The sequence below is a fragment of the Hemiscyllium ocellatum genome, chromosome 32, assembly GCF_020745735.1.
Source record: "Hemiscyllium ocellatum isolate sHemOce1 chromosome 32, sHemOce1.pat.X.cur, whole genome shotgun sequence".
NCBI lineage: Eukaryota > Metazoa > Chordata > Chondrichthyes > Orectolobiformes > Hemiscylliidae > Hemiscyllium > Hemiscyllium ocellatum.
This window is the reverse complement of record NC_083432.1, coordinates 38584468-38605390: the sequence shown is the minus strand read 5'-3', so window position 1 is coordinate 38605390 and position 20923 is coordinate 38584468. Positions and strand designations below refer to the sequence as shown.

General features: G+C 44.1%; 1 protein-coding gene across 3 annotated transcripts in view; it reads left to right on the top strand.

The window, feature by feature from the left end:
- The window catches only part of LOC132830826 (NGFI-A-binding protein 1-like), a 62124-nt gene that overhangs the window by 16335 nt on the left and 24866 nt on the right, over positions 1–20923 (top strand). For 2 of the 3 annotated variants that reach the window (XM_060848698.1, XM_060848699.1), the window contains exon 3: positions 20254–20387. In XM_060848698.1, coding sequence (XP_060704681.1) covers positions 20254–20387 — 134 coding nt within the window. The remainder of the gene's footprint in view (positions 1–20253; positions 20388–20923) is intronic. The other variant, XM_060848701.1, reaches the window with a different exon arrangement.

The following is a 20923-nucleotide window of genomic DNA, read 5'->3' as shown; positions in this document are numbered from 1 at the left end:
TTAGACCTTAGCTGGAGTGTTCTGTTCAGTTCTGAGTGCCTATACAAAGGCGGTGAATATATTTGAGAGAGTGTAGAAGAGGTGTACAAGAGTAGTTCCAGAGAGGAGGAACTTCAGTTCTGAGGAAATATTGAAGTTGGGATTGTCTCCCTTGGAGAGGAGATTTGCTCGAAGTTTTCAATATCCTGAGGGATTGGACAGTGTAGATAAAGAATAATTGTTCCCACCCATAAATGGATGGAGAATGAGTGGGCGGAGTGTGGAAGAGTTTTGCAAATGGTTTTTAGAATGGAAACAATATGCAGGATTACAGGAGAGCAGCAGGAGATTTGTTAAGTTGATATATTCAGAGAGCCATTGCAGACACTGTGGGGCTGAATGGCCTTTTGCTGTCCTCTACCAATTCTATGGTTATGTTACAATCTGAGGCACGCAGCCTCAGGAACGTTTTGAAATTACTCAACCCAGACCGACCCCCAACTTCCTGTTGAACTGGACACTGACGTGTTTGTGGTGAGTTTGGGGTCACGGTTCAGATTTTCCATAATGTAAATTGCCCACCCTCATCCTGTGGTGGGTGAGGGGGAGTTGGTGCTAGGGTGTAAAATTCTACCTACCTACCTCCCTCGCTCCCACTAATTTCATGGTGAAAAGCAAGAACCCTTTTCCTAATGTTTTCATCAAATGGGAGTCACTGTGAAACTCATGGGGAGATGGTGGTGTAGTGGTAATGTCACTGGCCTGGTAAACCAGATGTCCTTTGAGTTAGCACCAGGTTCAAATCCCAACTGAGCAGCTGGTGGGAATTAAAATCATTTTTCATTTAAATTTTTTCATGGGACGGGGCTGTCACTGGCTAGGCCAGCACTTGTTACCCATTCTTAATTTAAGTTGAAAGTTGACTGCATTGCTGTGGGTCTGACTTGGTAAGGACAGCAGTTTCCCTCCCTAAAGGACATGAGTGAATCAGATGGGTTCTACCTACAATGGTTCCATGGGTGAAGAGTCATCTAAAGTTAAAATGTTAACTTGCCTCTTATCTGCAGATGCTGCCTGACTCACTGTGATTTGCAGCTTTTTCTGTACAGATTCCAGCATCTGCAGTAACTTGCTCCTAAATGGTTTCAAGGTCGTCATTTGACTCTTGGTTCCAGAGTTTTATTGATTTCAAATTCTACCATGGCAAGATTTGCACCCAGGTGTTGAATGTTATCTTGGGTTAACAGTCTAGTCATAATGCCACTAGGCCACCGCATTCCCAGACCTTAGAGTCAACACTGTTTCCAAGAAAAGAAGAGAAGCTGTGTCTTAGTCGAACTTTATCACTCAGTCAACATCACGACAGATTACCCAGTCACCATCACATCGCTGTTTGCCAGAGCTTGTTATACACAGATCAGTTGCTGTGCCTCCTACTGTCCATCGTCCTACTTTTTAGAAGTAATTATTTGGTTATGTGGTCATTGTGAAAACTGCTGTACAAATGAACGCAAGTCTTGTCTTTTCTTTTTATTGTTGTAATGGAGGAAAATTGCTCGCCATAAACATGGGTAAGTGGGAATGTGCTAGCTGTTGGGTCACTGCTGTTAGTATATGAATGAGCCAGGGACCAGACTGACACATGATTCAGCAGCAGAGTTCAAGCAGCAGTGTACTAGACTGAGACCATGTACATCATCTGCCAAGTAGTGCAATTTATCTGTTAATTAGATCTACTTGAGATTTTCAAGTGAACTCTTGCGATTTACTGGAACACTGAGGCTGGCAATTCTGTAATAAGGAACACAGCAGTAGAATATGACAATAATGATCAGTAAGTCTGTTTATATTTTTGTGATGTTGAGTGAGGATGAATATTAACTGGCACACCAGGTTAATTCCCTGGCTTTTCTTCAAAACAGTGATGTTGGGTTTTTTTAAAAATCCAACCGAGAGGTAGATGGGGCCACGGTTTGATACTTCACGTCAAAGATGGGTGTCTTCCTCAATGAGTTGCTTTGACTATGAACTTGAGGCTGCAATGTTTGTTAGTGACCATTCGACACTCTACTGAACCCAGTGTGATTATTTCAAACCGCGAACTTTTGGAAGGAAAAGTCTTGCGCTTAGCTTATCCACCTCATAAAAAAAATCTCTGAAGGGATCATACTGGGGTTTATTCTAACCCCATGTGACAGCATAGTGTTCATTTGCCTGGGCGTAGCTTTCATTGTGTGAGCTGTGTGTTTCTGAGGCTCAGGCTCTGTCACTGGGAACATGAGCTGTGGTGGACAATCCAAGAGTACCTGTCTGAAAGGAAGAAAATAAATCTCGGGTGTAAGAAGAGTCTCGGAATCTGAGTTAGTAAGGTGCAGAGACAACATTTGATCCCTAGGTACCTGTGCACAGTGTCATCAGCCGAGAGAGAGGGAGAGCATCTCCTACTCATGTGCTTTTACCTGCATTCTACTCAGCCCGAGGACCTGTTCCTCATTCACTGGGCGGGAGACCAAAATTCAGAATCAAGATGAGCTTTTGAATTCAATTCTTGGAACTCTAAAGAGATGGTGCAGGGTCAAATATCTCTTACATGCCTTTGCAGTTCACACATGTTACTTAAAAATCATGAAAGGATTCAAAAAGGATTTACAAGGATGTTGCCAGGGTTTGACCTATAGGGAGAGGCTGAATAGGTGGGGCTGTTTTCCCTGGAGCATCACAGGCTGAGGGTGACCTTATAGACGTTTATAACATCATGAGGGGCATGGATAGGATAAATATACAAGGGCTTTTCCCTGGGGTGGGGGAGTCCAGAACTAGAGGGCATTCATTTAGGGTGAGACTGGAAAGATATAAAAGGAGGACCGAAGGGGCAACTTTTTCGTGCAGAGGGTGGTATGTGTATGCAATGTGCTGCCAGAGAAAGTGGTGGAGGCTGGTAAAAGGCATCTGATGGGTATATGAATAGGAAGGGTTTAGAAGGGTATGGGCCAAATGCTGGCAAATGGGACTAGATGTATTTAGGATATCTGGTCAGCATGGATGAGTTAGACTAAGAGATCTGTTTCTGTGCTTTATAACTTTATGATTCTGTGTTCATCTTACTTTCCCGTAAATGATGCTGGCTTGGCCAGCTTTTATTGCCCGTCCCTAGTTGCCGTTAAGGTGGGGTTGAGTTGCCTTCTTGAACTGCTACAGTCCACCTGCTGTAGACAATGCCCTTTGGGAGGGAATTCCTGGGTTTTGAACCAGCAAATTGGAATTGAATTCCCCTTCCCAATGCAGCTCCCCGAGGGCAAGAGATATTTGGCCGACTGGATCCTGACTGTGTACAAGAAGCATGCAGGAAGCGAGGTATCGACCCTGGGGTAATTTGTTGTGAATAAGTTGCTGCTTTGTCCTTCCTGAGGGTCTATTAGCTATGCCAGGCCCTGACTGTGATTGGCTGACAGTGGTCTAGGGTTGGACTGGGCATGGTGGGTGATGGGAATGGCTCAAAAAGACTGGTCAAGGTTTGCAATGGGGTGGATCTCAATCCGAGTGCAGGCTGATTGTGGGGTGAGGGGGTGGATGGGCTGAAATGGTCAGCTGAGGGCACCCACTTCCAACTGAACACCTGACAGGATGCCCTAACCTTTGACCTCTTACAGTATCGGTAAGAGGGGGAGTGTGCAGGGGATAGAACTTCCTGCCTGACCCCACCACAAGCTTCACCAGCTATTCACACAGTCGCTGAGCTGAGAACTGTTGCACAGGAGAAGCTGACACATAGAGATTCAGAAAATTAGAAACAGGAGTAGGCCCATCAGCCCTTTGAGCTTGCTGCACAATTTAGTATGATCCTGGCTGATCGTCCAACTCAGTACCTGTTCCCACTTTATCCCTGGACCTTTGATCCATTTACCACAGAAAGTGGTTGAGGCCAAAACATTGAATGTTTTCATGAAGGTGTTTGATATAGTTCACAGTGAACACGGGGCGGCAGGTTGCTCAGTAGTTAGCAATGCTGCCTCACAGTGCCAGGGAGCCAGGTTCGATCCCCGCTTTGGGTGAGTGTCTGTGTGGAATTTTAACATTCTTCTCGTGTCTGTGCTGGTTTCCTCCGGGTGCTCTAGGATAAGTACATGAATATAAGTGTTTGGAGGGAAATGGGCCAAGCGCAGGCAGGTGGGACTAGGTTGGTTTGGGATTCTGGTCAGCATGGACTGGTTTCTGTGTTGTACCTATGACAGTCAGAAAGAGCTGTTAATAAAGGACACTGTATTCTAGGCTTCATTAATAGAATATAAGAGCAGAGAGGTTATCTGAAACTAATGCAGAACACCAGTTAGACCTTAGCTGGAGTGTTCTGCTCAGTTCTGAGTGCCTATGCAAAGGCTGTGAATATATTTGAGAGAGTGCAGAAGAGGTGTACAATAGTAGTTCCAGAGAGGAGGAACTTCAGTTCTGAGGAAATATTGAAGTTGGGATTGTCTCCCTTGGAGAGGAGATTTGCTTGAAGTTTTCAATATCCTGAGGGATTGGACAGTGTGGATAAAGAATAATTGTTCCCACCCGTAAATGGATGGAGAATGAGTGGGCGGAGTGTGGAAGAGTTTTGCAAATGGTTTTTAGAATGGAAACAATATGCAGGATTACAGGAGAGCAGCAGGAGATTTGTTAAGGTGATATATTCAGAGAGCCATTGCAGACACTGTGGGGCTGAATGGCCTTTTGCTGTCCTCTACCAATTCTATGGTTATGTTACAATCTGAGGCACGCAGCCTCAGGAACGTTTTGAAATTACTCAACCCAGACCGACCCCCAACTTCCTGTTGAACTGGACACTGACATGTTTGTGGTGAGTTTGGGGTCACAGTTCAGATTTTCCATAATGTAAATCGCCCACCCCTACCCTGGGGGTGGGTGAGGGGGAGTTGGTGCTAGGGTGTAAAATTGTACCTACCTACCTCCCTCACTCCCACTAATTTTATGGTGAAAAGCAAGAACCCTTTTCCTAAAGTTTTCATCAAATGGGAGTCACTGTGAAACACATGGGGCGATGGTGGTGTAGTGGTAATGTCACTGGCCTGGTAAACCAAATGTCCTTTGAGTTAGCACCAGGTTCAAATCCCACCTGAGCAGCTGGTTGGAATTAAAATAGCTAATAGACCCACAAGCTTCACCAGCTATTCACACAGCCGCTGAGCTGAGAACTGTTGCAGAGGAGAAACTGACACATCGAGATTCAGAAAAATAGAAGCAGGAGTAGGCCCATCAGTCTCTTGAGCTTGTTGCACCATTTAATATGATCCTGGCTGATCGTCCAACTCAGTACCTGTTCCCACTTTCTCCCTGGACCCTTTAATCCCTTTACCACAGAAAACGGTTGAGGCCAAAACATTGAATGTTTTCATGAAGGTGTTAGATATAGTTCATGGTGAACACGGGGCGTCACGGTGGCATAGTGGTTAGCGATGCTGCCTCACTGTGCCAGGGAGCCGGGTTCGATCCCAGCCTTGGGTGAGTGTCTGAGTGGAGTTTGCACAATCTCCCTGTGTCTGCATTGGTTTCCTCTGGGTGCTCTGGTTTCCTCCCACAATGCAGGTTAGGTGAATTGGCCATTCGTAGTGTTCAGGGATGTGTAGGCTAGGTGCATTAGTCAGGGGTAAATATAAGGATCAGGGAATGGGTCTTGGTGGGTTACTCTTCAGAGGATTAGTGTGGACTTGTTGGGCTGAAGGGCCTGTTACCACACTGTAGGAATTCTTAAAAAAAAAACTGCACAGACTCCTCGCTGTCTGGGTGAAGGCATTTCTCTTCATTTCTGTCCTAAATGGTCCACCCTGTATCCTTAGACTGTGACCCCCAGATTCTGGACCTGGTGGGAAGGATTTTTTTAATATTCGTTCATGGGATATGGGTGTTGCTGGCTATAGGGTAGTTAAGAGCGAACCACATTGCTGAGCGTTTGGAGTCACATGTAGGCCTGACCAGGTAAAGGGTGGGAGATTGAAAACCGGAAGATTAACTTTCCTAAAGGACATTGGCTTACAATAAATGACTGTAATTTAATGGCTGCTATTAGACCAGCTTTTTAACTTTGAATTGATATTTTAATGACCTGTTCCGCACCAGTAACTAATTTGCAGATCCCTATAAGTTACCTCTCACCTTCTATCCAGGTTGTGATGTCCATTTCTAGTCATGCTTATTTTTTTGTAAATATATTTATTAGCACTTTTTATAACTTTACAAACCTATAAAATTATTGAAAAAAACAATTAATCACAAATATCAGTATAATAAAAAGAAAAAAAAACACAAATTACAATACAACTACTATCTACTAACTATAATTCTATTTGTTTTAAAATCGTGATGGAAAAGGATAGGCCAGATCTAAAAGTTGAAGTTCTAAATTGGAGAAAGGCCAATTTTGATGGTATTAAGCAAGAACTTTTGAAAGCTGATTGGAGGCAGATGTTCGCAGGTAAAGGGCCGGCTGGAAAATGGGAAGCCTTCAGAAATGAGATAACAAGAATCCAGAGAAAGTATATTCCTGTCAGGGTGAAAGGGAAGGCTGGTAGGTATAGGGAATGCTGGATGACCAAAGAAATTGAGGGTTTGGTTAGGGAAAAGAAGGAAGCATATGTCAGGTATAGACAGGATAGAGCGAGTGAATCCTTAGAAGAGTATAAAGGAAGTAGGAGTATACTTAAGAGGGAAATCAGAAAAAAAGGGACATGAGATAGCATTGGCAAATAGAATTAAGGAGAATACAAAGGGTTTTTAAAATATATTAAGAGTAAAAGGGTAACTAGGGAGAGAATTGGGCCCCTCAAAGATCAGCAAGGCGGCCTTTGTGTAGAGCCACAGAAAATGGGGGAGATACTAAATGAATATTTTGCATTAGTATTTACTGTGGAAAAGGATATGGAAGATATAGACTGTAGGGAAATAGATGGTGACATCCTGCAAAATGTACATATTATAGAGGAGGAAGTGCTGGATGTCTTGAAACGGTTAAAGGTGGATAAATCCCCAGGACCTGATGAGGTGTACCCGAGAATTGTGTGGGAAGCTAGAGAAGTGATTGCTGGGCCTCTTGCTGAGATAACTGTATCATCGATAGTCACAGGTCAGTTGCCGGAAGACTGGTGGTTGGCAAACGTGGTGCCACTGTTTAAGAAGGGTGGTAAGAACAAGCCAGGGAACTATAGACCAATGAGCCTGACGACGGGTGGTGGGCACGTTGTTGGAGGGAATCCTGAGGGACAGGATGTGCATGTATTTGGAAAGGCAAGGACTGATTCGGGATAGTCAACATGGCTTTGTGCGTGGAAAATCATGTCTCACAAACTTGATTGAGTTTTTTTGAAGAAGTACCAAAGAAGATTGATGAAGGCAGAGCAGTAGATGTGATCTATATGGACTTCAGTAAGGCATTCGACAAGGTTCCCCATGGGAGACTGATTAGCAAGGTTAGATCTCATGGAATAAAGGGAGAACTAGCCATTTGGATACAGAACTAGCTCAAAGGTAGAAGACAGAGGGTGGTGGTGGAGGGTTGTTTTTCAGACTGGAGGCCTGTGACCAGTGAAGTGCCACAAGAATCGGTGCTGGGCCCTCTACTTTTTGTCATTTACATAAATGTTTTGGATGCGAGCATAAGAGGTACAGTTAGTAAGTTTCAGATGACACCAAAATTGGAGGTATAGTGGACAGCGAAGAGGGTTATCTCAGATTACAACAGGATCTTGATCAGATGGGCCAATGGGCTGAGAAGTGGCAGATGGAGTTTAATTCAGATAAATGCGAGGTGCTGCATTTTGGGAAAGCAAATCTTAGCATGACTTCTACACTTAATGGTAAGGTCCTAGGGAGTGTTGCTGAACAAAGAGACCTTGGAATGCAGGTTCATAGTTCCTTGAAAGTGGAGCCGCAGGTTGATAGGATAGTGAAGAAGGCGTTTGGTATGCTTTCCTTTATTGGTCAGAGTATTGAGTACAGGAGTTGGGAGGTCATGTTGTGACTGTACAGGACATTGGTTAGGCCACTGTTGGAATATTGCGTGCATTTCTGGTCTCCTTCCTATCAAAAAGATGTTGTGAAACTTGAAAGGGTTCAGAAAAGATTTACAAGGATGTTGCCAGAGTTGGAGGATTTGAGCTACAGGGAGAGGCTGAACAGGCTGGGGCTGTTTTCCCTGGAGTGTCGGAGGCTGAGGGGTGACCTTATAGAGGTTTACAAAATTATGAGGGGCATGGATAGGATAAATAGGCAAAGTCTTTTCCTTGGGATTGGGGAGTCCAGAACTAGAGGGCATAGGTTTAGGGTGAGAGGGGAAAGATATAAAAGAAACCTAAGGGGCAACTTTTCCACGCAGAGGATGGTACGTGCATGGAATGAGCTGTCTGAGGATGTGGTGGAGGCTGGTACAACTGCAACATTTAAGAGGCATTTGGATGGGTATATGAATAGGAAGGGTTTGTAGGGATTTGGGCCGGTTGCTGGCAGTGGGACTAGATTGGGTTGGGATATCTGGTCGGCATAGACAGGTTGGACCGAAGGGTCTGTTTCCATGCTGCACATCTCTACGACTCTGTGACTCTAACTACTAACCTACTCTATAATACAAAGCAAACCCTGACAGTGTGCAAAGCAACACCAAAAAAAGAAAGAAAAGCAAAAAAAAACAGCACAAAATGCCGAACAGCTATGCTCGGCGCAAGGCTCCCAAACAAAGGTACGGGAACATTGTATACATACCCGTATTAACTCGGGAGACCCCCTCCAGGGCCCAGGGCATGACAAATCTAATCATCCTGGTTAAACAAATGCCCTAGTTAAGATAACTGATAAATCTATATCCAAATAACTCAAGTAGGGCTGCCATGTCTTATAAAAATGGTTTGTTATGTGGTGCACAATGTTTGTAAAAAAGTCCAAGGGAATGTGCTCCATAATTAATTTCTGCCATCCCAGCAAGCCCAGGGGGTTCTCAGACACCCAATCCATCAGAATATTCTTCCGTGCACAGTATGCTAGAATATTAAATAGTTTCTTCCCATGCCTGTCTAAAAATGGTAAATTCAGTAGACCTAAGAGGAGAGATATCGGGTCTACTTTGACTTTAGTCTCTTGTCATGCTTTTGACTGAATTCAGACTCTGACAGAAAAGTCTGGTCCTTTGCCATTTTCCGTAGTAATCCTGATTTTTGTATCTCTGAACCAGTATCAGTTCCTCAGAGCCCATATGAAGTTATTTTTGGCAGCTCACTCACAGCCTAAGTATCTGTTCCTTAAAGTCTGGTTAAAGCAGCTTACTGGTTAACATTGGTACGCCCAGCAACACCTTGATTTCAGGCTTCTCAAATCCCTACTCTGCCTCGCCTCTCCCTATCTCTGTCGTCTCCTCCGGGTCAGCTTCCCAGAATCACAGAGTTGCTACAGTGCTGAGGGAAGCCATTCGGCCGTCTGTGCCTGTACTGCCTCTTCAAATGAGCATCATTACCCAGTGCCAATCTCCTGTCTTTCCCTTGCATGCCACTAACCAAACAGTGCCTCCTTGAATGCCTCTTCTGCAATCCTGATTTAAATTGATTCATTATTGGTGACCAGGTCTTCAGCCTCCAAAACTCCAACCTGTGGAATTTCCTCCCTAAACCTCTCCAGCCGTCGAGGGTCCCCTTTCACCCTTAAGGCGCTCATGAAAAAGTATGCATTTGTATTTGTGCCATACTGTGATGTTTGGTGTTCAGATTTACTTGGTGCTCCTGTAAAACTCGTTCAGCCATTTTGGCTGTCTTAGAGGTGCTATAGTTGCTGTTGGTCATTTTAATGTAAGATCGCCTGGAGCGTTAGAGGCTGAGGAGTGACCTTATAGAGGTTTATAAAGTCATGGTTAGACAAAGTCTTTTTCCTGGGGTGGAAGAGTCCAGAACTAGAGGACATAAGTTTAGGGAGAGAGGGGAAAGATTTAAAAGGAACCCAAGGGACAACTTTTTCACATAGAGAGTGGTACGTTAATGAAATGAGCTGCCAGAGGAATTGGTGTAAGCTGGTACAATCACAACATTTAAGAGGCATCTGGATGGGTATATGAATAGGAAGGATTTAGAGGGATATGGGCCAAGTGCTGGCAGATAGGTTTGGATTAGGTTAAGATATCTGGTCGGCAAGAGTGAGTTGGACTGAAGGGTCTGTTTTCGTGCTGTACATCTCTATAACTCTATTTAGAGAAGTTGGTGCAGAGTTGATGGATTAAAGGGCCATCTCTGCACTGAATGATTCTGTGCACCTACAACTCTTTTGGCTTTGTTAAGGATTTGAAGACAGCTCACAGGCTTATTCCAATAGTTGGTGGTGTAGTGGTAATGTCACTGGATTAGTAATCCAAAGATTCATTCTGTGGGTTCAAATCCCAATATGCCAACTGGTGGAATTTTAAATTCCATTCATAAATCTGGAATGTAATGGTGACCATTCTTTACTGTTGTTGTAAAACCCATTTGATTTACTCATGTCCCTTTAGCAAAGGGAGCCTCAGCAATGAGATTGAGAGAATAGATACAGCAACTGATACTTCGGAAATGTGACCTTTTGTTTCTGTCAGTCTTTTTACTTGCTTTTTGTCACTTAAACCCTGATTTTCACATGTTAGTCTATATTTTCACATGTTAGTCTATAGGGATACCTATGGCGTCAATTAACACCATTTGGACTTTTGCCCTACTTTGAAATTCAACACTTCGAAAGCTGTTAAGATTTGAAATTTCCTGGCCCTGCGATTGCCACCACATGATATATAATTGCTCCATCATAATTTATACATTTCTGAATCCCGCGTGCAGAAATTGCACACTCCAGCTCTTTTTATTGTGCAGTATCATGTGCACTATATTTTACCACAGCTACCTGTTGTTTCTGTATGCCACTGCACGCGCATTGTAGGTCAGCTCACAAGCTGCCAGCTTTCATCTTTCACAGAAGCAGACTTACAGAAACACCCGTGTCAGCTGTGGCTCAGTGGGTAGCAACCTCATCCTCACAGTCACCAGGTTCTGAGTCCCCCTCCCAGAGCTTGAACACAAACCTCTACACTGACGCTCCAGTGCAGGACTGAAGCTGTGCTGCACTCTTTGAAGTGCAATTTTTCAGATGATATGTTAAAACTGAGGGCTCACCTCCCTGCTCAGCCAGCTCCTAGAGGCACTATTTTGAAGGAAACATCAGAGCAGTACTCTGAACTAAAATTTATCCCTCAATCAGCATCACCAGAAATGGATTACCTGCTCATTACCACATTTCTGTTTGTGGGAGTTTGTTGGACAAATTGGATGCTTTGTTTCCAACCCCACAGAAGTGCAAATGCACTAGACTGAAAACCATCCAGAAATTTCATATGTTACCCTTTTATTTTCGGAGAATTGTAACTGGAGAGTTTGAGTTATAGGGAGAGGCTGAATAGGCTGGGGCTTTTTTCCCTGAAGTGTCAGAGGCTGAGGGGTGACTTTACAGAGGTATATAAAATCATGAGGGGCATGGATAGGGTGAGTAGTCAAGGTCTTTTTCCCAGGGAAGGGGAGTCCAAAACTAGAAGGCATAGGTTTAAGGTGGGAAGGAAAAGATTTAAAAGGGATCTGACTGGTAACCTTTTCACGCAGAAAGTGGTGTGTGTATGGAATGAGCTGCCAGAGGAAGTGGTGGAAACTGGTACAATTACATTTAACAGGCACCTGGTTGGGTAAATGAATAGGAAGGGATATGGGCCCACAAGCTGGCAAATGGGACTTGGTTAGATTGGGATATCTGGCCAGCATGGACACATTGGACTGAAGGGTTGTTTCTATGCTGCATGACCCAATGACATTAAGTGACGCTGTCTTGCAAGTACTTTCTTGGCTGATTATTATGGAAGGCGCCATATAAATGCAAGCTTTTCTTTCTTGCTTCAAACTGTAACCTAATGGAAAAAAGGAATATAACTTATTTTGTCACCTTGAACCTGAGAGAAATTAAAGCTATTTTTCTAATGGCCAATGCTGTTTGTATTGCCAGATTTATTTTTAGTGTGCATCAATTTCTTTATCCAGCAGCTTTTCTTGAAAATAACCAATCGATTTTAGATAGATTTCTATAAAATTGCTACCTCAGCTATAATCACAGAGTTGTAATAGCATGTGCTGTGTTAAAATAGCAGAGAGAGAAAGCCCCTTGGGATCCTAAAACATGAGACGGTTTTTCCTTTAATTCCACTCGCTCCTCCTCCTCCTCCCACTCCCCTTGGATTTCTGCCGTTAATTCCCCCTGAACCCAGCCCCTGGCTCTCACAGTTTCTCATTGTTTCTGTTCCTTTGTCTCTGTGCCTGTTGCTCTCTGTTCTTCTTTGAGTTGAAGGTCTCTAAATAAAGGCAGCAGTCCCATCTGCCAAGCTGCCCCGTTACTGAAACCAAGTTGTATAACTTCAAAGGGGACTCAAAAGAAAACAGGCTGCTTTTAAACAAGGGGGGCGATTCAGCGTTCCCAGAGAGACAGAGAAAGGGAGAGAGAGAGAGAGATCAGCCTGGGAAATTGTGTAGAATGTGGCCGGTGATTGGTGTGCATAACTGCAGGATCTACTGTCTTAATCCAGGCTGGGGAAAGTACTGACAAAGAAGTGTTAAGGATGGTGTTACGTGAAACCCTGTGAGTCTGCGACTCCTACTTTGTGAACGTTGATTCACATAATGAGCTGTTGGAAAGAATGCTACCAATCCCGACCCACAAATACATGTGCTGCTCCTGTCCTCCACAGACTCTTAAGTTTCGATTTGAATTAGCTTTACTCTCAGTTGAACTCAAATGAGTCAAATATTCTACTTCCATCAAGTTCCAAAGCTGGAATAAAAGCCAAATTCTGCAGATGAGGGAGATCTGAATTTTTTTTAAAAAAATGCTAGAATTAAATAAGGAACTGGAAACCCGAAACCAAAACAGAAATTGCAGAGGAATTAGCACTGCAGCCTCACAGCACCAGGGAGCCGGGTTCAATTCCAGCCTTGGGCGACTGACTGTGGGAGTTTGCATGTTCTCCCCGTGTCTGCATGGGTTTCCTTCCACAGGCCAAAGATGTGCAGGCCAAATGAATTGGCCATGCTAAATTGTCCGTTGTGTTCGGCACATTAGTCAGAGGGAATTGGGTCTGGGTGGGTTACTGTTCGGAGGGTCGGTGTGGACTGGTTGGGCCAAATGGCCTGTTTCCACGCTGTCGTAAATCTAATCTAAACTCAGCAGGTCTGGCAGAATCTGTGGAGACAGAACAGAGTGAACCTTTTGAGTTCAGTTCAGCAGAAGGGTCATTGGACCTGAAAAGCAAATGCCATCTTTGCCTGGTCTGGCCTACTCTGTACTCCAGAGGCACTGCAATGTGGTTAACTTGGGTGGTTAAAAAGGCATTTAGCACACTTGCTTTCATTGTTCAGTCGTTTGAGTATAGAAGTTGGGAAGTCATGTTGGGGTTATACAGGACATTGGTAAGGCCTCTTCTGGAATACTGTGTCCAGTTCTGGTCGGTCTGTTATAGGAAGCATACTATTAAGCTAGAGCTCGTTAAAAAGAGACTTACCAGGATGTTGCCAGATACAGAATAATTGAGTTATCAGGAAGGGCTGGTTAGGCAGGGACATTTTTGTCACTGAGCATAGGAAGTTGAGAGATGACCTTATAGAGGTTTCTAAAATCATGAGGGGTACAGACATGGTTAATGTAGGTGTCCTTTCCGTAGGATGGTGGAATTTTAAGACTGGGGGTATCTTTTAAGGTGAGAAGAGAAAAATTTAAAAAAGACATGGGAGCAAATCTTTTTACACAGAGCATGGTTCACGTGTGAGATGAACCTCCTGAGGAAATGGTGGGTAAAGGTACAGTTACAGTGTTTAAAAGTTACTTAGATAAGTGCCTGAATAGGAAAAGTTTGTAGGGATATGAGCCAGGAGCAGGCAAGTGGGAATAATTTAGTTTGGGATGGTGTTTGGCATGGCCTGGTTGGACTGAAGGATCTGTTTCCGTGCTGTATGACTTTATGACTCCTAACTGCCCTCTGGGCGTTTAGTGATGGACGATAAATGTGGCCCAGCCACTAACCATTGCATTCCCTGAACAAATAAATAAACCAAAACAGAGAGTGCTGGAGAAACTCAGCGAGTCTGGCAACATCTGTGGAGAGAGAAACAGGGTTAACGTTTCTACATGACTTCCTCAGGAAGGATTCTGAAGAAGAGTCATTTTTGACTCCAAATGTTAACTGTTGTTTGTCTCTCCACAGATTCTTCAAAAAGTGGACGGTGTATAATCTGGTATGTGCAGGAGTGAATATGTCTTTAATTTAAATTAGCTTTAACTGACCCTGTATGGGTGTAAAATATTAACAGTCAACCTTGTTCCTTTAACAAAGCCAAACTAAATCATTTCCTCGGTCAGATGAACTCTGTTCTTTTGAGGAGATAAACATTCACTCAAGTAAATGTTTGAGTGCCTGTGTTGATGTTTTCTGGAAATGCTTTTTTTTTAGATTACTTACAGTGTGGAAACAGGCCCTTCGGCCCAACAAGTCCACACCGACCACCCATACCCCTACCCTTACATTTACCCCTGACCTAACACTACGGGCAATTTAGCATGGCCAATTCACCTGACCCGCACATCTTTGTGACAGTGGGAGGAAACCGGAGTAAACCCACGCAGACACGGGGAGAACGTGCAAACTCCACACAGTCAGTCGCCTGAGGCGGGAATTGAACTTGGGTCTCTGGCGTTGTGAGGCAGCAGTGCTAACCACTGTGCCACCACTTCTTTTGGTTCAGAAAGTGTGAGCCTGGAAAGTGAACATTTGGGGCTGTCTGAATGCTTCAGTGTCGGATGTCTGACCACAATCACATCGTTCTCCCTCAGATTACAGCCAAACACAAGCCATAGGTCTGCCAATCTTAACACTGCACTTTGACTAAATAATTATGTTTGTATCAAGTTTCTTTTTCATTTTTTTGGCTGTGTATTCAAAGTTTGCAACTATTTAACAGAGTCAGAGAGTCCTACAGCACGGAAACAGACCTCTCAGTCCAATCAGTCCATGCCGAACATTAAACCCAATCTAAACCAGTCCCACCAACCTGCTCCAGGCCCATATCCCTCCAAATCTTTCCTATTCATGTAGTTATCCAAATGTTTTTTAAAAGTTGTAATTAACGTGGGGATCAAAGAATAGTTACCTCACAGAAGGAGGCTATTCATCCCATAGTGTCCATACTGGTTCTTCTGCACATTAGGGAGAGCTTCCATTGTATTGTATGGCACTACCAGTGTGTTAAATGGGATGGAGTATCAAACAGAAGCAATTTAAAACTGAGAGTTCCACAAAGTGCAGTGGGGCATCATTGGTAGCGGAATTTACCACAATCTTTAACCCCATGGCCCCCAGCACATACTCCACTCTGCCATCATCAACATCACATTGGGAGCTGCTTCAGTGAAGAGTGCATGTAGATGGGTAGCATGGTGGTTAAGTGGTTAGCATTGCTGCCTCACAGTGCCAGGGACCCAGTTTCAGATTAGAGTGGTGCAGGAAAAGCACAGCAGGTCAGGCAGCATCCGAGGAGCAGGGAAATCAACTTTTCGGGCAAGAGCCCTTCATCAGGTTGGGCGACTGTCTGTGTGGAGTTTGCACGTTCTCCCTGTGTCTGCGTGGGTTTCTTTTGGGTGCTCTGGTTTCCTCCCATAGTTGTGTAGTTAGATGGATTGGCCGTGGGAAATGCAGAATGGAAATGCAGAATTGTAGGGATAGGTAAGGGTGTGAGTCTGTATGGGATGTCCTCTGAAGGGTTGGTGTGGACTTAATGGGCTGAATGGCCTTGCTTTCACATAATAGGGATTCTGTGTTAAGATTTGTGAGAAACAGGCCCGGGCATATCTATAAATGAGGTGCTAAATTGGTGAATCCACAAACCAGGACCACTTGTGTGCCAGACAGAGTAAGTAGCACACGATAGGTAGGACTAATGAACCCACATTCCAATGGATCAGATATAAGTTCTGCCATACGCAATTGTGAATGGTGGTGGACAACTAAATAACTCACTGGAGGAGGAGAAAGCTCCACAAATATCTCCGTCCTCAATGATGCGGAGTCTAACACATCAGGGCTGAAGCATTCACGTCCACCTTCAGTTAGAAGTGTCAAGTGTTCGATCCACCTAGGCCTCCTCCAGAGGCTCCCAGCACCACAGATGCCAGCCTACAGCCAATTCTTGTGATATCAAGAAATGGCAGCAATGCAGGATACCACAAAGCCTCTGGGCCCTGACAACATTCTTGTATTACTAGTATAAACTTGAGCTCCAGAACTAAATGCACCCCAGTCAGGGTGTTAAAATTATCGATATAAGTACCTGACAATGAGGAAAATCATCCAGTTATTTCCACGCACAAAAAGCAGACCAAAGTAAACCCACCTAATTACCGTCCCAAGAGTATACTCTCAATCATCAGCAAAATAATGGAAGGAGCCATCAATTGTACTGCCAAGTGGCACTAAAGTCATAAAGATATATAGCACGGAAACAAACCCTTAGGTTCAACCAGTCCATGCCAACACACATGAAGGATCATACAGTTGAAGAGTCAGGAAATTGTTACAACATGTAAAGGAGCCCATTCAGCTGGTCACATCCCTCCTGGCCCTTCTGATGGAGTAATTCTTTGAGCCTCACCGTCCTATGGCCTTGGAAATTGTTCCTCTTCAGACGATGCTCCTGTCTGAATTATTGGGGAATATTGGCCCCTTGTGCGCCTGTTCTGTGAGCGTGCAGTTGTGGCTCCGATGTGTAATGTGACAATGTTAGTGAGGCTCATGACAACACTCTGTGCCAATGGAATAGGTCTACAGCAGGAGAGGGCTGATCAGGACTCTGGGTGATGGTGTCGAATGGAGAGTGGGTCAAGCAACTGGTTTTGTACCCCTCTCCGTTTCATTTCCACACGAGTCAGTGTCTGTACAGGTGGTACGTCCCTGTTTTATGCCGGGGCTTGGAGAGCTGATCTCTCCCAGTATTGACAGGGAGGAGCTGGAATTGTTGCTTTTATTCATTTATGAACTGTGGGCACAGCATCTACTGTGCAGAAGGCAGTTAAAGGTCAGCCATATTGCAGTTGCTCTGGAGTGATGAGTAGGCTCGACTAGGTAAGATAAGAACGTAGGAATAGGCCATTCAGCCCCTCATGTCTGCCCCTGAAATTCAACAAGGTCATGGCTGAAAAGCTGGAGGCCTCAACTCCTGTTTGGTGCCACCTTCTCGTAGCCCTTAACTTCCTGATTGGTTCAAAAATCAACCTTCACTTCCTTAAGTACTTTCATTCATATAGCCTCCACAACTCTTTGGGGTAGCAAATTCATCAGGTATTCACTACCCTCTGGAAGAAGACTTTCCTGTGTTTTAAATGAGTGCGCCCTATGTAGCCTAGTTCAAGATTTCCTCAATTTGTCTAAAAGTGAAACATCTTCTGTACGTCTACCCTGTCATGGCCACTCAGAATCTTGTATGTTGCAAGAAACTCCCCCCCCCCCACTCTTTTAAAATCGAATGAATAAAGGCCGACCCTGTTTAATTGTTTTTAATAAGTTAACATCTTCACCCCTAGTATCAGCCTAGTGAATATCTTTTGGACTGTTTCCAATGCTAGTACATCCTTGCTTAAATACAGGGACCAAAAATGTACACAGTACTTCATGCACAGCCTGACCAATGTCTTGTAACAAAATTTCACCAGAAATTGCTGGAGAAACTCAACAGGTCTGGCAGCATCTGAGGAGAGAGAAAACAGTGTTAACATTTTGGGTCCACTGACCCTTCTTCAGAACTTCACGCGTCCTTACATTAAACTCCATCTTCCAAGTTTTTGCCCCCTCACTCAACCTATCTATAATTCCCTTGCAGATTCTTTATGGCCTCATCACTACATCCCCTCCCACCCCTTTTTCAATCTGCAGCAAATACAGATACAATACTGTATTTGGCCCTTTCTCCAAGTCACTAATACAGAAAGTAAGTGAGTGAGGCCCTTGAACTGATCCTTGTAGCACGCCACTTGCTACATTTTTCTAACCTGAAAGAAGATTAATTAATCCTGTCTCTCTGTGTGTTAACCAGTCCTCAATCCAAGCTAACGCATGAGCCCATACCCTGAGTTTCTAACTTGTACAATAACATTTTATGTGGCACCTTTTTGAATACCATCTGGAAATCCACATGCACGGTGTCTACTGGTTCCCCTGTATCAACTCTGCATGTTATATCCTCAAAGAGCTCTGGAAAATTGTCAAACATGTTTCCTTTCACTAAATTTTGTTGACTCTGTTTAATAGCATTAAGCTTTTCTAAATGTCCTGCTATACCTTCCTTAATAATGGGCTATAGCTTTATCCCCAATGACTGATGTTAATCTAACCGGCCTATACTTTCCTGCCTTCTGTCTCCTCCGTTCTTGAAGAAGGGTATCACATCAGTGGTTTTCTGATCCACTGGAACCTTCCCAGAATCCAGTGAGTTCTTGATTATTTCATGCAATCCCACCACGATATATGCAGCCACTTTCTTGAACACCCTTGGATGCAGGCCTCCAGATCCTGGTGCCTTCTCTGCCTTTAGACCCACAACTATGTCAAATTCTTTGTCCCTCATGACAGCTTGTTACAAGATCTTTTCTGTCATTAATACCTTGCTTATCTGATGTCTTTAGGTTGTTTGTAGTGTCCTCCACTATGAAGACCAATTCAAAACATTGGTTTAAATGATCTGCCATTTCCCTGTTTTATTTAAGTTGGGGACACTAGTTTGAGACTTGATTTGCTCAGACTGACTTTGAAGTTCGACTGTTTTGCGATGTTGCGACACCTGAGGATCATTAGTTACGAGGTTACTTGTTAATCCTACATCGTTACACATTACTTAATCTAAAATAGCCTATTCCCAGGTAGATTCTGAAAACTACTGCTCTAAGAAACAATTTGCTGAAGCACTCTTCAAATCTGTACTCCATATTACTCTTGCCCATCTGATTTGCTTGGTTACTATGCAGATTAACATCACTATGGCAATATTACATGCTTCCAGTATTTCCTGATTTATACTTTTTCTGACGGTGAAGCAACCATGAATCCAGAGACTCCAGTAATGTTCTGTCTCTGATTTGAACCCTGCCATGTCAGGTTGCGGGATTTGAATTCAGGAAATATCTTGTGTCTGCATGGGTTTCCTCTGGGTGCTCCGGTTTCCTCTCACAGTCCAAAGATGTGTGGGTCATGTGAATTGGCCATGCTAAATTGCCCGTAGTGTTAGGTAAGGAGTAAATGTAGGGGTATGGGTGGGTTGCAGTTCGACAGGTCGATATGGACTTGTTGGGCCGAAGGGCCTGTTTCCACACTGTAAGTAATCTAATCTAATCTAATCTAAGCGTCTAATGTTGACTCCAGATCCATTGTCGATTGTCAGAAAGATCCATCTGGTTTGCTAATGTCTTTTAGGGAAGGAAATTGCCATCCTTATCTTGTCTGGCCTACATGTGATTCCAGACCCAAGCAATTTGGTTGACTCTCAACTGCCATCTGGGGGTAATTAGGGATGGGTAATAAATGCTGGCCTAGCAGTGATACCCTCATCTTGTGAATGAAATAATGCCAACTCACAGCCATAACATCTTTCCTTGCTAGTCCTTATTTCTGCTCAAACTGATTCCACATTATGATCTATTGCGCCTACATCACGTCTCACCACCACACTGATACCATCCTTGCCCCCACCTCCCCTTCCTTTTTTGTCTATTCTTCTGGAACACGAGAAACCCTTGAAAATTGACTCCCCAGCCTTGGTCACTCTGCAGTCATGTCTCCGTAATTTTGATAAGGCTGGCTGATTTCCTTCACTGAAGGACATTAGTGAATCGGATGTTATTTTTAGTAATCATAATCGATGACGGTTGCCATTAGGTCAGCTCTTTATTCCAAATTTTTGTTGAATTCACATTTCGCTCTAAGCCGTAGCGGGATTTGAGCGCTCACGCCCAGAATAGGCACTCCCGTTGAGAAGCTGCAGTTCTCTGCACTGAGTGTGAGTCAGATTGAGGAACCTGTGCACTGATTGGTGTCTGAGTTCCTCAAGTGTGGAATGATGCGTCGGTGTGCCATTGAGTCCCACATTTACTCTGAGCCAAAGCAGTGAGCCTGGCTTTAACTGGTTTGATTTGTCTTTCTCTTTCTGGCAGGTGATGGTCAATGAAGCAGCTGCCCAGCTCTGCCTGATCGACACCACCCTGCTTGCCAGGCGCGATGAGCTTTTCCCCCTCGCCCGACAAGTGGTCCGAGACTCCGGGTACAAATACAGTCACAGGTATTCCAGGTAGGGAAGGTGGTTTAACCCAGTCAGGGCCCCCCCCCACCTCTCCCAGCTCCCAGGTACAACCCACAGAACCTGATACCACCAGGGCTAACCATTGAAAGCTTGCAGCTTGTGGTTAACCCTGAAAGGACCAGACACTATCACCGAATCTGTGATTGTGGCGACCTTTCTAATGCCTTGCCACCACAGGGATGTGGCGAGGAATAGTTTTCTAGTGAACAGACTGGAGAAACAAAGCCAAATCAATGTGAATACATCACAATGTGAGCAAAACAAAAAGATTGAATCTGTATTATCTACAGAATGTATATGCATGGTTACAAGGTAAAGCGATTGAACATGATGCTTTTCCAGTTAATTCTGGGGATGTGAGGAATGCTTGGTCAGAACATTTGTTGCTCGTCCCTAATTGCCCCTGAGAAGATGGTGTTGTCTAATCTTCTGAAGCCGCTGCAGTGAAGGAGCAGTCAGCTGGGAAGTTTTAAGATTTTGACCTGACAGGTATGAAGGAAGATTAGGGCAATGGGTGCCCAAGT